Source organism: Podarcis pityusensis (assembly GCF_964106645.2).
Source record: "Podarcis pityusensis genome assembly, chromosome: 3".
Lineage (NCBI taxonomy): Eukaryota > Metazoa > Chordata > Lepidosauria > Squamata > Lacertidae > Podarcis > Podarcis pityusensis.
The window spans coordinates 36712339-36726709 of NC_138026.1; the positions used below are offsets into that span (position 1 = coordinate 36712339).

The 14371-nt window shown below is 39.7% G+C and overlaps 1 protein-coding gene across 7 annotated transcripts in view; it reads left to right on the forward strand.

Moving 5' to 3' along the window:
* COL19A1 (collagen type XIX alpha 1 chain) overlaps positions 1 to 14371 on the forward strand; it is a 189535-nt gene that overhangs the window by 98590 nt on the left and 76574 nt on the right. For all 7 annotated transcript variants that reach the window (XM_080997970.1, XM_080997972.1, XM_080997971.1 and 4 more), the window contains exons 15-16: positions 530 to 565; positions 7268 to 7321. In XM_080997970.1, the coding sequence (XP_080854096.1) occupies positions 530 to 565; positions 7268 to 7321 (90 nt within the window). The remainder of the gene's footprint in view (positions 1 to 529; positions 566 to 7267; positions 7322 to 14371) is intronic.

A 14371-nucleotide genomic window follows, 5' to 3' on the forward strand; every position in this document is an offset into this window, starting at 1 on the left:
AGGCGGGAGCCCTGCAGCCTCGGTGGCTAGCCCAGGAGACGGAGCAATGGCCATGCAACTATGGCATGGCTCTGGAGGCTGGGGAGCCTGTGCCGGGTCGCAAAAGCTGCCCGCTGATGTGACTGGTGAGTGGTCATTTTGGTACATATTCTTCCATTATATATAGAGAGAGAGACCTCTGACCAGACACTGTCTGATAAGCAAAACAAAATAGCTGGTGTCATGTAATGATTATGGAGTGTTGGAACTAATACGAAGCAGATCTAGTTCAAAACCTCACCCAGCTATGATGTTCACTTGGGTGACCTTGGTCAGCAATCATCTTTTATCCTAACCTACCTAAAATAAGTGGGGGAGAACTATGTAAGTTGAAGGAGCAGCTGAAGGATTCCTTTCAAAGATGGAATCCTGTACTCATCTTTCAAGTGTTCCTGTTTTTTAAAGATCAATAAAATATTTTTTAAAAGTGTAATTAAGTTTTTTTAGAGTGAAAAGATCACTGACTTTTGGTTTTTGCCTAATTTTATAGGGAGATATGGGACCTCCAGGACCAGCTGCCCTTAGTGTAAGTACGCTAGACAAGAGGCAAGAAGAGATTGTTCTCATGCATGTCAATGTTTATTTTTTGGGTTGCCTAATGCTGCGCTTGTCAGTAGATTGTTAATAAGATAGTTAAATGAGCTGCTCACTTCTTTTTCTGAAATAAAATATGCATCCAGTGATTTGTAACATACTATTGCAATTATAGCATTTTCAATCTGAAATAGTGTAAGGAAAAGCAGATATATTTAGTTGTGCACACCGTGTTTTCCCACCCATTTAAGAGCATACTTTGCTTGTCTTCTGAATGTGTGAAACAAAGCCATGCAAGCATTTTTTAACAATTTCTGCCATTTTGTTCTTCACCTTGCATATCTGGCAATGGCTTCAGTGGGACAGCTGAAGGATTGTAGGGAGCAGGGAGGAATTTCTGGTTTTCTCTGTGTTTTGGAGTGAACCTACCCTTTTTGCTCACCCGAGACTCATTTATGGAACATAGATCTGTGGATTAAGCCATATAATCTATTAACCAATTACAAGGTGACCTGCAAACTTCCTCTTCCTTCCAACAACATTTTATAGGTGTTCAAAGCAGCTAATACCTCCTCTGCAGCCACACAGGGGGGAAATGTCTTTTAATACGCTCCCACAAAGTGGATGTAAGTCGTAATATGCAGTCCCTTCCTGGGGAACTGTACAAAGGAAAAGGTTGCTGACTTGATGTACCTATGGAGGCAGTTGTCTTTCTTTTCATTCAATGTATTTGTAAGGCTATCGGGGACATGTATAGGAAAAGAAGGGTTGATAAGCTGTAGCACTTTCTCCCTAGTGGAAACTGATGCAAATAGCACCATATTTTCTTCCTACGGCAGCTGGGATTTGTAATCTTAGTCCCATGGGGAATAGGCACTTTGCCAGGAATCTGGAGCATCTTGGACCCCCCTCCCCCACTACCACATGTGAGTCACTGGGCCCTCAGGGTGTAAGGGAAGGGGGCAGCAGAGGTGTCAAAGATGGGCATTCAAGCATTCCCTGCTCAGTTTGAACTTACTTGCAAGGACTCAATTAGGGATGCTCATTTCTGGTGCAACCTATTGGATTTCTCATGGCATCTCTAATTAAGCTGCAGTTTGTTCATCCACACCCATATCCAATTCAGAACTGCCCCAAAAGATCTTTTTAGAACTCCAACTGCCTCTGTAGGGTAGCATGTTGGAAATGAAGAGAGAGAGCTGTGTGTCATCCATATACTAGCGTGGGGGTGATTATTACAACTACATTTAGAACGTCCAGCAGGGGGGGAAATTATTCAATGTCACATTAGGGATGGAAGGATCTGTCAATTTCAGTTCTTCAGTTTCTCATTTTTCTATTTTTACATTCAGTTCTCCAGGTTTCTGCAGTTTCTGTATTTTAACACATTATTGTCTGCGGTTTTGACAAACGCACATGTTTTTGGCAAGCAATTTATCCTCGTAAATGCATTTTTGTATGCAATTTTCACAAATATATTCATTTTATACACATTTTATCCCAACATCCTTTTTTATGAACATTGGTTGGAGAACTGCATTGCAGAAATTCTGATAAGTGGGATTTTTGAAGGATGGCTGTGCTCCACCTTTTGTTTCAGAATGTTCAAGTTTGATAAATTAAGCTTTAAATGTGAATGTAATCAAATTTGTCCCCTGTCCCTGCACTTGCAGTTGCCAGTTTGAATGAGCTTAGTTCAATCTTCACTTATAATCACAGCCAGGAAACTTTCATATGGCGTTAGCCTAGTACTCTTCCTTTTTAATGCTAAAGAAGCAGCATGTTACCTATACAGGATTTAGTTTAACACCCCAGTCACACATGTGTTTCTACACATTCTGTCAGCATCACTATATTACCAACGTTTTTGCATAACTGGCATATAAATCACCTGGGATTTCTGGATCAAGCCTATTATATATTTAACAAAAATGTGGATTTAGACCTCTTAATTATTTGGGGGTGTCAAGGGGAAAAAAATAAGTTGAATTCATTTCCAATAAAATGTATTTTGAATTGGGCTACCAGAGATGCTGAATAATAATTACCTTTTATAATACATTATTTATACATTATAGTATGTTTTAAAAGCATTAATTTAAAACTTGAATTTTTAACCTCATCATATGAGCTAGATTATTTGCCCAACATTAAAGAGGATTTAACATCACAGTTCTAGGCATGTCTACTTGGGTGTAAGCCCCATTAAATCAAATGGAATGGCAGCCTAATTTACTGAGGACCCACATAAGTAATCATTTTCACATCTAAGATACTTAATATGTATCACTAGGCCCATCCAGTGACTGAACACCAGAGATGACAGCATTATCTTCATACTTTTGTCAAGGTGCTGAATAAGGCGAAGGAAGTCAGAGACTTTTATCCGAAATGACACAGTTGGCTAAGCTCCCCTCTCCTTTCTGGCATCAAGAGCTTAAGCCTGTGCATGTCATGTCACAAGAGTGACAGGTGAAGGAAGGTGGTACAGTGATCTCTCTTGTAAAGTATATGAAAACTATTCCTCTTGACATTTGATCCGTAGCTTTTAGTTCCCCAGGAAAATGAGCGTCCGTCTCTACGTTCCTGTGGGCCTATCCCTTTGCAGAGTTATAAAATACTCATCCAGATGGCACCAAATGTTTACACAGAAGCCAAGGGTTAAGTCAGTCACAAGCAGAAGTACCTAAGATTTGCTTACTAAACAGATACTTGGAATGCTGGCTCCGTACTCCTTGGGGCCTTGTCAAATGAAGCATCAGATAACATGTTCAGCGCAAAGCAAACAGAATGAGGAAGCTGGTCACTCAGGCCTGGACACGTTCTGTGGTCACTTTCAGATACAAATTCAGCAAACAAGTGACATACACAGTACACATTGTATAAAGCTCTAAAGCTGCAGATTATACTGTTGTAGACAACAATGACTACCATTTTGCAACCAAAATGATCATGGGGCTGGAACAATTCCCTATCAACATGGTTGCAACGTTTGGGACTTTTAACTTAGAACAAAAGATGAGTAAACAGGGACATGATAGAAGTGTATAAGGATCTTTCTGCACATAGCATTTATACCAGTATAATTGCTGTTTGATCCAATACAGTGGTACCTCGGGTTAAGAACTTAATTCGTTCCGGAGGTCCGTTCTTAACCTGAAACTGTTCTTAACCTGAAGCACCGCTTTAGCTAATGGGGCCTCCTGCTGCTGCTGTGCCGCCGCCGCACGATTTCTGTTCTCATCCTGAAGCAAAGTTCTTAACCCAAGGTACTATTTTTGGGTTAGTGGAGTATGTAACCTGAAGCGTGTGTAACCTGAAGCTTCTGTAACCCAAAGTACCACTGTAATTTAAAGAACAGAGTTGCAGCTGATTGTCTGCAACTTTGGTCACATGCTTCCAATATTGGAGAATAAGAGCAGGGTTTTCCTTCACTCAACCAGGGCAGGTTGTGCAGTACTGTGCTCTTGGATTTTTAGTCTTGTTTAATTTTATTTGCATGCAGTGGGAGTATCTTGTCAAGGTAAACCTGTCAAGAGAATCAGAATATGTTGCTGTCATTTTAGGCTATTTTTATCTCCCTTCCGCAGTTATGCAGGAAAGCTTGGGATATATATATATATATATATATATATATATATATATATAGGCCCCTGAGGAGATTTATCTTTTGGAAAACAACAACCCTGCAGACTCTGCAATTGACACAAAAATGATATTATATTTTTCATTAGGATAATGATGTAAAATTATTCAGTTTCTTTCCATTCCTAATGCACTTCATTGCAATGTAGCAATGCAACCCCCCCTCCCAAGACTTTAAATGATATAGTTAGGATGTTTCGCATAGTAAGCTCTTGTGTGTTAATAGTGCAATCTTTGAAACTGAAAGACCATGACCCCCCTTAGAATAAAATAGATGTAAGTACCACTGCAAGCACAAAGAAAAAATGAGAATACTTAAAAGTTTAACTGTTAATATCTTCCTGTTCTCTTACTTTCCTAAATGCATGGACTACTTCCTTCCTTGCATTTTCTTTCAATATCACCACAACCCAGCCACATTACCTATGAGAAAATGCAGATCTCTATTATTATTATTATTATTATTATTATTATTATTATTTACTATTCACATTTCATTCTAAGGCCCTAGCAATTTAAAATACAACATAAAAAAACAGTTTTAAAAACTTACAAAAAATGCAGTCACAAAAATAAGGTGGATTCTGAAAATTTACATCTCAGGTGTCAAAGGACTGAGCTGGTTCAATAGTTTGTGATTGTCCGACTGTGGCCTGATCTACATATACAGGCAAATAAGGAAGCTCTGACACACCCTTGATCACTAGGTTGTAGTCAACATTTGTTGAACTCAGAGTAGACCCATAGAAATCACTGAGGAAGCCTTAATTTTGATCCATGAATTTCAGTGGGTCTACTCTAACTTATTTAGGTACAACCCTTCATATTCACTCTGAAGCACTTAGTAGAACAATGAAAAGTAGAAAATCTGTTTGTTAGATTTGGTATAATATATTTTGTTTTCATTATACATAACACTTACAATGCATCCTGACTTTATCCAGTACTTTATTCCTCTGAACATGTTATACATACATTATCACATTATAAAGATGTCATTTAATTTTAGTTTGCATCTGTGTAATAACTAATAGTAGCAATTTTGGCCACAGTGGTTCAGAAAAGTCTTCATGACCTCAGCTTATTAACATTTCACATAAATGCAACAAAAGAAATACCTTGTGATTAATTAATAAGGTATGAAGAATATTCTTGGGTCTTTTGAGTCTGGCAGGAAGAATGGTTGTTTTTTTTAAAGGGGCAAGAGGGAACTCCTTGAAGTGATTAAATTTTATATAAAATGATTCACAGTATTAATTTAATCAAGCAATACCTTCCCTTTGAGGCATGTAATCTAGCAGTTTTAGTATCTCCCATATTCTTTTCAATTTTTATCACCTTCACCACGGAACATAATTTTCTTTATTCCTGTTCTAGAACATGGGAATAAATTCTAAAATTCAGAGAACAATAGCTGAGTTTAAATCAAGTCCCATGAAAATCAGTGGGGCGAGCTAGCCATGATTACTTTCTCATTCCATTGCAAAGGGATTTTATAAAACTATTGTATGAGTTTTAGGTGGAGACCCAAAGACATAGATTCAAGTTGCATGTCATAGTAAACCATAGTTAATGGCTTACCTTGAATGTGCTCCCATGTCCACCACTAGCTTCGGAAGGAATGAACTTGCAACCCCTGGTTTAGTGTTATGTCTGCACCAGGGTTTGTGGTTTGTTCCACTCCAAGATACCATGATTTATAGCCAAGGTTTTGTTCTTGGGCTTACCGGTAATGTTTTGTTGGAATGAAACAAACTATGATTCTTGATTCAGATGTGGCCCCAGGGATTCCTGCTGCTTGGTGTCCAAACTCACTTATCAATCTCAACTCTCACTTCACTCATTGGCTAAAAACACTGGCAGATGGGAACAGACAGGCTAGGTTATTTCAGATAAATCGCTTAGAAGAGTACCTGCACATTTTGCTTCATAACTTCCTACAAGGGCTAGAGATTGTTATTTTTTAGTTGAATCAGAGTCTGGGGTCCCTGCTGGGGGTACTGATTAAGGCTTCTGTGGGTGCCATAAAAAACAAAGCTTACACGGTTCCCATTTGAGTAAACATTATGAATTTAGGCTTTGCATGGACATAGGGTTTTTTCAGACAGTAAACTGAACAGCCATAGTGAGTGGGGCTTTCTGTTGTTCCTACTCCTCATGTCCATTCAGTGTATTCACACACTAAATGTCTGAAAATGCCAAGAGAAACAACTAAAAGTCATTTTGCCACTTGAATTCTGGGAAAAGATTGTTCTGAGCTGGCTTATGTGGAAGTTCCTAGGAGTACAAAGGAACTCTCTCTAGGGATCTGATGTGAAGTTGGCTATTTTACTGCCTCCTGTAACAGCTTCTGCTTGCCTCCATTATTCACTGCTTGCATATTTGAACACACTACAAATATCTAGTGCTAAGTTATTCAAAGGAAACAAAATCTGTTATCTCTGCCCTTTGACTTCTCACCATTTGGGAAAGAGGAGAGTGTATAATAATGTCACTGTCTAGAAAACAAAGTAAAAAAATTCCTTCCAGTAGCACCTTAGAGACCAACTAAGTTTGTTATTGGTATGAGCTTTCGTGTGCATGCACACTTCTTCAGATACCTGCTACTGGAAGGATTTTTTAAATTTTGTTTTGACTACAGAAGACCAACACGGCTACCTACCTATCTAGAAAACAGTGTGTGAAGCGGTCAGATGTTGAGGCTGCCATTTATTAGTAAAATAAGTCCATCATCATCCTTTACAACATTTGCAGTATTCCCTAGTGTATTGTCTTTCTAGATCGCATAAGTGATGCTGTATCAATTTTGACCCAGCAACAATTTTGACCCAGCAGGCCTTTCCATTGCACATGCAGCTTTCTACGTACCTTTTCACACATTTAACATTTTGCAGCTCTACCCATAAGTAGATATGACCAGTATATGGATATTGGGCAGGGAGAGGTGGTTGATTAAATGTTAGTGAAGTCTTTCTCACTAACATTTTGAATTCCATAGTACGACTAAGTAATATTAGTGAGAAACGTTCTAAACTATTTGTATTTACAGGGTGTGCCAGGAATAGAAGGTCCTCAGGGGCCACCTGGGAAAGAAGGCCAGAGGGTGAGTAGATTTATGAACAACTGGTTTATGCTTGCTTACCTCAACAGGCTGTTCCTGAGCAAGAACTAAGATGCTTGTGTTGCAACAGCTGAATGAGAAGCCATATTTTGCTTTGTTGAACATTGTAATGGCATCTGCAGAAATCTGTTAGGGTCAATCTGGCTTTATTTTCTGATATTTTCTGTGAGGTACTGCCCTGAACCTTTCAAGCAGCATAGTATGGCACCTCCTCCTGGTGAGATGTTGCTTAAACGCTGACACTCTCTTTTCCCCATGCTTAAAAAAAAATCCCTTCACTTTGCATGATGTTTGCCACCAAGGCCTTCCTTGCTGAAGGAGCTTTCTGGTAACTGCCATTCCATCTCTCCTTTTCTAAAATAAAACCTTTTTGGGTTTCAGGAAACGGAAGGAGCTTGATACGGAGAGGCCCATCTAAGTCGAGCATGGGTACTTATAACTTGGGTACCTCCACTCCAAATAATTGTTGACAGGGTTCCATTTTGAATTCCCATGGGCAAGTCAGGAGCTCTTTTTATACATTCAGTCCATGGCAAAAAAGATATATATGTGTGGGGTAGCAGGGAGAGGGTAGAACATCTTGACAGCAGGCTTTAATAAATGTTTGTAGAATGAGTTTGGAGCCTGCTGCTTCATACACATTCATTTTTCACAGAATTAGCCCCTGAAAGGGGCTCAGATCACAACCTTATTCGTTCTTTCAAGGAAACCTAGTGAACTGTTGTATGGAAGGGGTCAGGGACTCTCTAGCAGTGAATTGACACTGACCTCTCTGAAGTGCAATTTCCAGGCTTCTCTGGGGGGGAACTATAATAGCAACACTGGTATAAGAGTCATATAAGTTTATGGTGCAGATATGCTCAAACCATGTGGGACATTCTGTGCCAGCTGTTCTTAATACATTCAGAGGCATATCATACACACATAACCATATGGTGCACATGTAAGCTAAGAATTCTGTTTAGCAACTATCTGCGGGTCTGGTTATTATGTGTAATATGGAGAAGTTTGAAGAAAGATGAGGTAGCATTTGCAGGTGAACACAACAAGATAACCTGTGATGAAAAGAAGCCATCAATAAATTAAACAGGGTTTTACAAAATGCAAAATCTAAATATAAGCTAAACAAATGTCACTTTCCAAAAAAAAATTCCTGCTCGGATGTCAGGGTCAAGGAAGAGTCTCTTCTAATTAATAATTTTCTGGTTATGATTGGAATAATTTTCTCTGTCCCATCTGGTCTGGTCTAAATGTGTAGAACTAAAAGACTGTGGGAGTAAAGAGTGTACATTTTCTTAGAGAACCTTTTGGCCTCCTCACACTTTTGACACATTTATCTTAAAATAAAATACAAAATAAAGAAATGTGGGTGATTAAACCTCAGTGATTTGCAAACAAAATTACGGTTAGGAGAATAATAAATCATTTAATGTTTCATATAAAGATCAAGAGGCTTTCTGCTAGTAAGAACTTCTTCAACAGTAAATGAAATGATATCATTAAATATAAAAGGAACTAAAATAATAGAGAATGAGAAAACAAGCGGAGTGTGACAAATATTCATGTTGGGCAGCTGAGCAAAGGTAACCCCTACCTGTTTATATAGCTGCCTTCTCCTACTTGGTGCCCTCCAGTTGGTGGACTAAACTGCCATTATCCTGGACCATTGGCCATGCTGACTAGGTCTGATGGGAGTTGTAGTCCAAAAGAAGGCCTTCAGGTTGGGGAAGGCTGCTCTACATTTTTGTGTGTTTCAGAACTATTGAGCTCTGAGTATACGGAAACAGGTTTATTTAGTCTCTTCTTTGAGCATTAGGAGAAGAATTTGACATGGGAGTTTCTTCAAGCAAGGTACCTCCATGTGCTCTCTGTGGGTGCATGAAAAGAATGTAAAATGCAGGTGCCTGAACATTTGAATTAGCTCTTGGAAATACCACTGAGAACCAGATACTAACATTAGTCACCCAAATACGGACTTTCAAGGCCTGCATTTGATACTAATGCAAGTGAATCTGTCCTTGGTCTACAACAGTTGCTTATATTAAATTAGGATGTTGATCCATATGTTCCTTAATTCCTACTGTTATGTTACATTTATGGCATTCATTCGATTCCAGATTCCATAGCTGGCCCTAGCAAAAATTATAGGAAGAGTATCAGTACATTGCCTCAGAAATATATAAATAGCTTGTTCTTAAATAACCCATTCAAATGTTCAATCACTGGTGTACAGGACTTGTCAATTGATGGTACTACATAGCATTTTGTGTGGGATCCAGCCTGCTATTTCTTTTTCCCATTTGTGTCTCCATTAATGAGCACTGACATTTCGTAAAACGTTTCATTAACCAAAGCCATACCTCATTATTATTTGGGATGTGGAAGAGGAGAGTTAAAGAAAATTGTTCAATGTAAATTCCCTACCAGATTATTAAGAACTTTTGGTTTCCTTGGTATAATGCTGATGGGTGATGATTCTGATTTAAATAATAATAATTTAAAAAAACAGTCAGTGAAGGAAGCTTATAATTGCATAGCTCTTTTCAATTTTCTGAGTTATCTATTGATTAAAGACTGTTAGGTGCATTGATCATTACCCTGAGAGTTGTAAAATGTCTTAAAAGATGCTAAAATGAGAGGTCAAAGTTTAGCTCTGCATTAGGTAACAGGGATCTTAAATCTGGTCACATAGTTTATGCCTGTCAATCACAGGCACAGCCTCCCTTCCCCCAAACCAAATTAGCTGGCCTTGCACTAGGAAAGAGTGCTTGCTATAAAACTAGGAGTGAGTTCTTCATTTATAGAACAAGATGGAGAACAGTCATTTGCTTTGTGATAGCTTTGAAGAGGTGCCTTGAAGAAAGATGCTGTAATGACTCCACAAGGCATGTTGTGAAGCTGCAAGTGATCCATTTGAGGCCTCTGCTACAAGAAACATGCTTTGCGAAACCCTCACCCACCAGAAATCATATACATGGAAAAAGATGCCAGAAAGGAGAAAGCCTTTCAGATTTTAGCTAAGAGCACTGCATATATTCTCTTTCACCATTGACTAGATTTTTTCGTTATTATATTTCCTTTATTCTGTAGCATTTAGGTAGCTGATGCTTTTGATATAATACACTTATTCTGGTGCATGCAGATGTTACCATAGAAACAAAGTTACAAAATGCAGAATTTAAGCATTACTGTTTTTGAAGATTGCTACAGATTGAGTAATTTAGAAGTGTTGCCTCCTAGGACTTGTGTCCAGTCCAGTGCTGCCATTATGCAAGTGGAACAGGCTTCCACTTGTGTTACAGGACTCCCTTCCTTTCCTGCCCCCTGTGGTCACCACCCGCTTTATCCTCTGGAATAGCACTAGGTGTTGTGGATTCTCTATTCATGGCTATTACTCTTCTTAGGCTCTTTCTCCTGAGCTGAGTGGCAAGCTAAGGACTCATTAACACCTGCTACGACAAATACTAAGAGATTTTTCTAGAGTTCGCTCCTTGGGCCACCTCATTTGTGTGTGGGCCAAGACACAGAAAATGGGAGTATATGGGGAAACCCTGCCCAAATCACTGTTCATTGGAGGAAGAGGGGGGCTAGAGACACCCTTAGCCTACATTTTAGAAGCAAAGTTTATGGGAGAGTCCTGACTGGGTCTCCTGGAACTTCTCTTTTTCTTCATATCACTGTGCTGAGATAGGTGATGAATTAGACAAGGACCATGGCATGGGGAATAGGGTTAATCCTTTCCAACTGTGCCATTTTTCTTATGCCCCCTGAAGTACTTGTGTGGAAAAGTGGTCTGGAGGGAAACAGTTAAAATTTCTCCCCAGCACCATGGTCCTGCCTGACCGAGTTTGCAGGGCACATGCTTCTTTTGACAAAAAAAGAAATGAAAAAAGTAAGCATCAGGATCTCCAGTCAAAGAATTTCCCACATGTTTTCTGGTTTGTTCTTTAGCTTGTGTCACAGGGCAAAGCAAGTCTTGCCAGACATTTCATGCTTGCCCAAATCAAAATACAGGCTTGGTTAAGAATGACCAAAAATTGTGAGGGGGAACGAGAAGGTTGCCCATTGTACTCTATTCAGAGCATCTACGTTAAAATACAAATCAACTCAGAAAGCACAAAAACGGCAAAATGGGGCAAATAATGTTTGTATTAACAAGTTAATACACACATACGTGCTCCTCTTCCTGCCATTAGATCCATGTCATTCATTAATATGGTTATATGTGGCTTCGACCTGTAGTGGGTTTTTTGTTCTGAACAAGAACATCATCTGTGCCACTTTCATTTTTGCTATGACATCTCCAGTAAACCACATGAAAGACCATTCCTTTTTATTCGAACTTCAAGCCATGTGAAAGTGTTATTGCAGTGGACCGTCAAACCACATTGCAGCTGTTCATATTCACTTAGACACAGTTGAAATAAAGCTCAGAATGTTCTGGCCCAAATCAAGCAGAAATTCTTAAAACGTTTTCAAGTGCTAGTACTGCTGCAAGCCGAGGAGCTTTACTGAATCCATTTGGTAGAGCCATGTTATTGAAAAGGCCTGCTGTCTCCAACCCCCTTAAGCACTCACCCTGAAAAGCTGTTCCTGGGGGTTGGAGAACCCTCTGGAACATAATGGGATATGATGCAGAGCGCTACCATGAGCATGGAGAGGGAGTCACCCAAAATGTTGTGTTTTATCATCACATCTGGTTTGGCTCTGAGATAATGAAGTCACACATCTAAAAGGGTTTGCATGTTTGTAGTCCCATGGACTGCAAGAAGATCAAACCTATCCATTCTGAAGGAAATCAGACCTGAGTGCTCACTGGAAGGACAGATCCTGAAGCTGAAGCTCCAATACTTTGGCCATTTCATGAGAAGAGAAGACTCCCTGGAAAAGACCCTGATGCTGGGAAAGATTGAGGGCACAAGGAGAAGGGGACGACAGAGGACGAGATGATTGGACAGTGTTATAGAAGCTACCAAAATGAATTTGACGAAACTCCGGGAAGCAGTGGAAGACAGGAGTGCCTGGCGTGCTCTGGTCCATGGGGTCACAAAGAGTTGGACATGACTAAACAACAACAGCTCTCTCTAATTCATAAAATTGGCAAGCAATCTGCCAGCTTCCAGAAGCTGAAGGAGGGAAAAGGGAGTTTATAATTTTTCCATCGGCAAAATTCAGTTCTTCATTATGATCTGTTTTTTGCTGGAAAGGCAGGGCGTAAGACTTTTGCATTCAGTTTAGGAATTCTACACACACTTAAATCTCATTGACCATATGCAAACATTTTACAATCTGGAAAAACAAAACAAAACAGCAATATGGACAGGAAACTAAATGGTGTTGATAGAAAGATACACATACCCATCTGGATGCAGATTTTGCATGATATGGGATATATTAAGAAGCTGTTTGTTTCCTGGATGGATCTGTGATTCATTGTTTCTGAAGGCTAATGAGGGCTTTTAGTGTATCTTTCCAGCCCTTGCTCATTCATCTGGAATTGAATCAAGGTAGCATAGGGATGAAAGACAACTGCTAGCCCTTCTAGCAAGAGGTTGCTGCTGCTGCTATCCTTCCCACCCCAAAATTGCTTCCACTTAATGAGAGAGAAAAAGGCTAATTCACATTTCTTGCTGTTAATGTAAGCTGAATGGGATGTTTCTTCTCCTGGCATATAATCGTGGGTGAGCAGGGAGAGAGAAGGATCATATGGTCTCCTGAGAGAAGAAGGCTGAATGTTTTAAAATAGTGGTTATAACAAGAGAGAACAAACCCATTCCTGTTTCACAAATATTCAGAGCTGTCATTTAACGGGCATAGTTCTTTTTAACTACTAAACCACCATATGCACACATTTGCCATAACTCCAGTTACCTAAGTACTGCAGACTCCCTGCTTTTCAAAAGTCAAGGCATGGACCCTTCACTTTTGGAAATTTTTCATATCTCTAGGGTAGTTTTTGTTATGTGAATGGTGCCAAGGACCCCCTTGGTGGGTTACGCAGACCCCCTGGGGTGTGTGGGCCACCCTTTGGGAACCGTCGATGTATATAATTGGCTGCTATGTGAATGATTTTATTTTCATTTATTTATTAAATTTGATGATGCCAAGTATTTGCTGAAATCACAGTGATCCGTAGGTTAAGAGGAAGAGCAGGGGGCTGGATTCAGTCCTTTCCCTTACCCTGCCACACACGTGATAGACAGGGCTCTAGAGGTTTTAACCAGGGCAATACACAACGTTGCCAGTGTGTGTGTAACTATTTATAAGCAGTTAGGCACAACTGTAATCACCATAGGAACAGATTAGGAGAAAACAAATGGGACCTTGCAACAAAACATTTGTTTTCTCCTATTCTGTTTCTATTGATGGGCATTGCCATTCAAATGGTGTGTGTGCACTGCGTCATGTGATCAATTATGCAAGGCGGGGCTTGCCTGCCCCCCCCAATATTTTATTCAAGTTGACACCCCTGTACTTGTGTGTCTCTTCCTTCTGCCTCCTTTTCTGGCGATTCCATTCTTCTTTCCAGTCACTTATCAGTTCTCTGTGGTGGTGCCATTTGGCTACATATGCAGGAAAATGCAACGGCTTAAATAAGAAATAGAGGGAATGATAGTAATGGAGTATGTTTCGGAAGGCTCATGGCTGACTGGCACAAGGTGTTTTGGCATCCTGTTTACTACGATGTCCACTCTAACTTTGTGTATGACATCTTAGAGGGGAAAAGGTTTAAGGGTTTGCGAGGGTATAATGTTTTTCTGTGGTAATTAGCACCTGAGTCACAGTTGTGCATGTCAATCAAAATCCCATTTTCTTTGGCTTAATGCTTTCCCTGCTACTTTGTTTAGACTGCTCCCATTTAAAGTGTCACTCTAAAGTCAATACACACTAAGTGACAGATAGATAGATAGATAGACAGACAGACAGACACAGGAAACTACTTTTAAGGTGGCCATTAGCATTTGAATCATAGAATCATAGAGTTGGAAGAGACCACAAGGGCCATCGAGTCCAACCCCCTGCCAAGCAGGA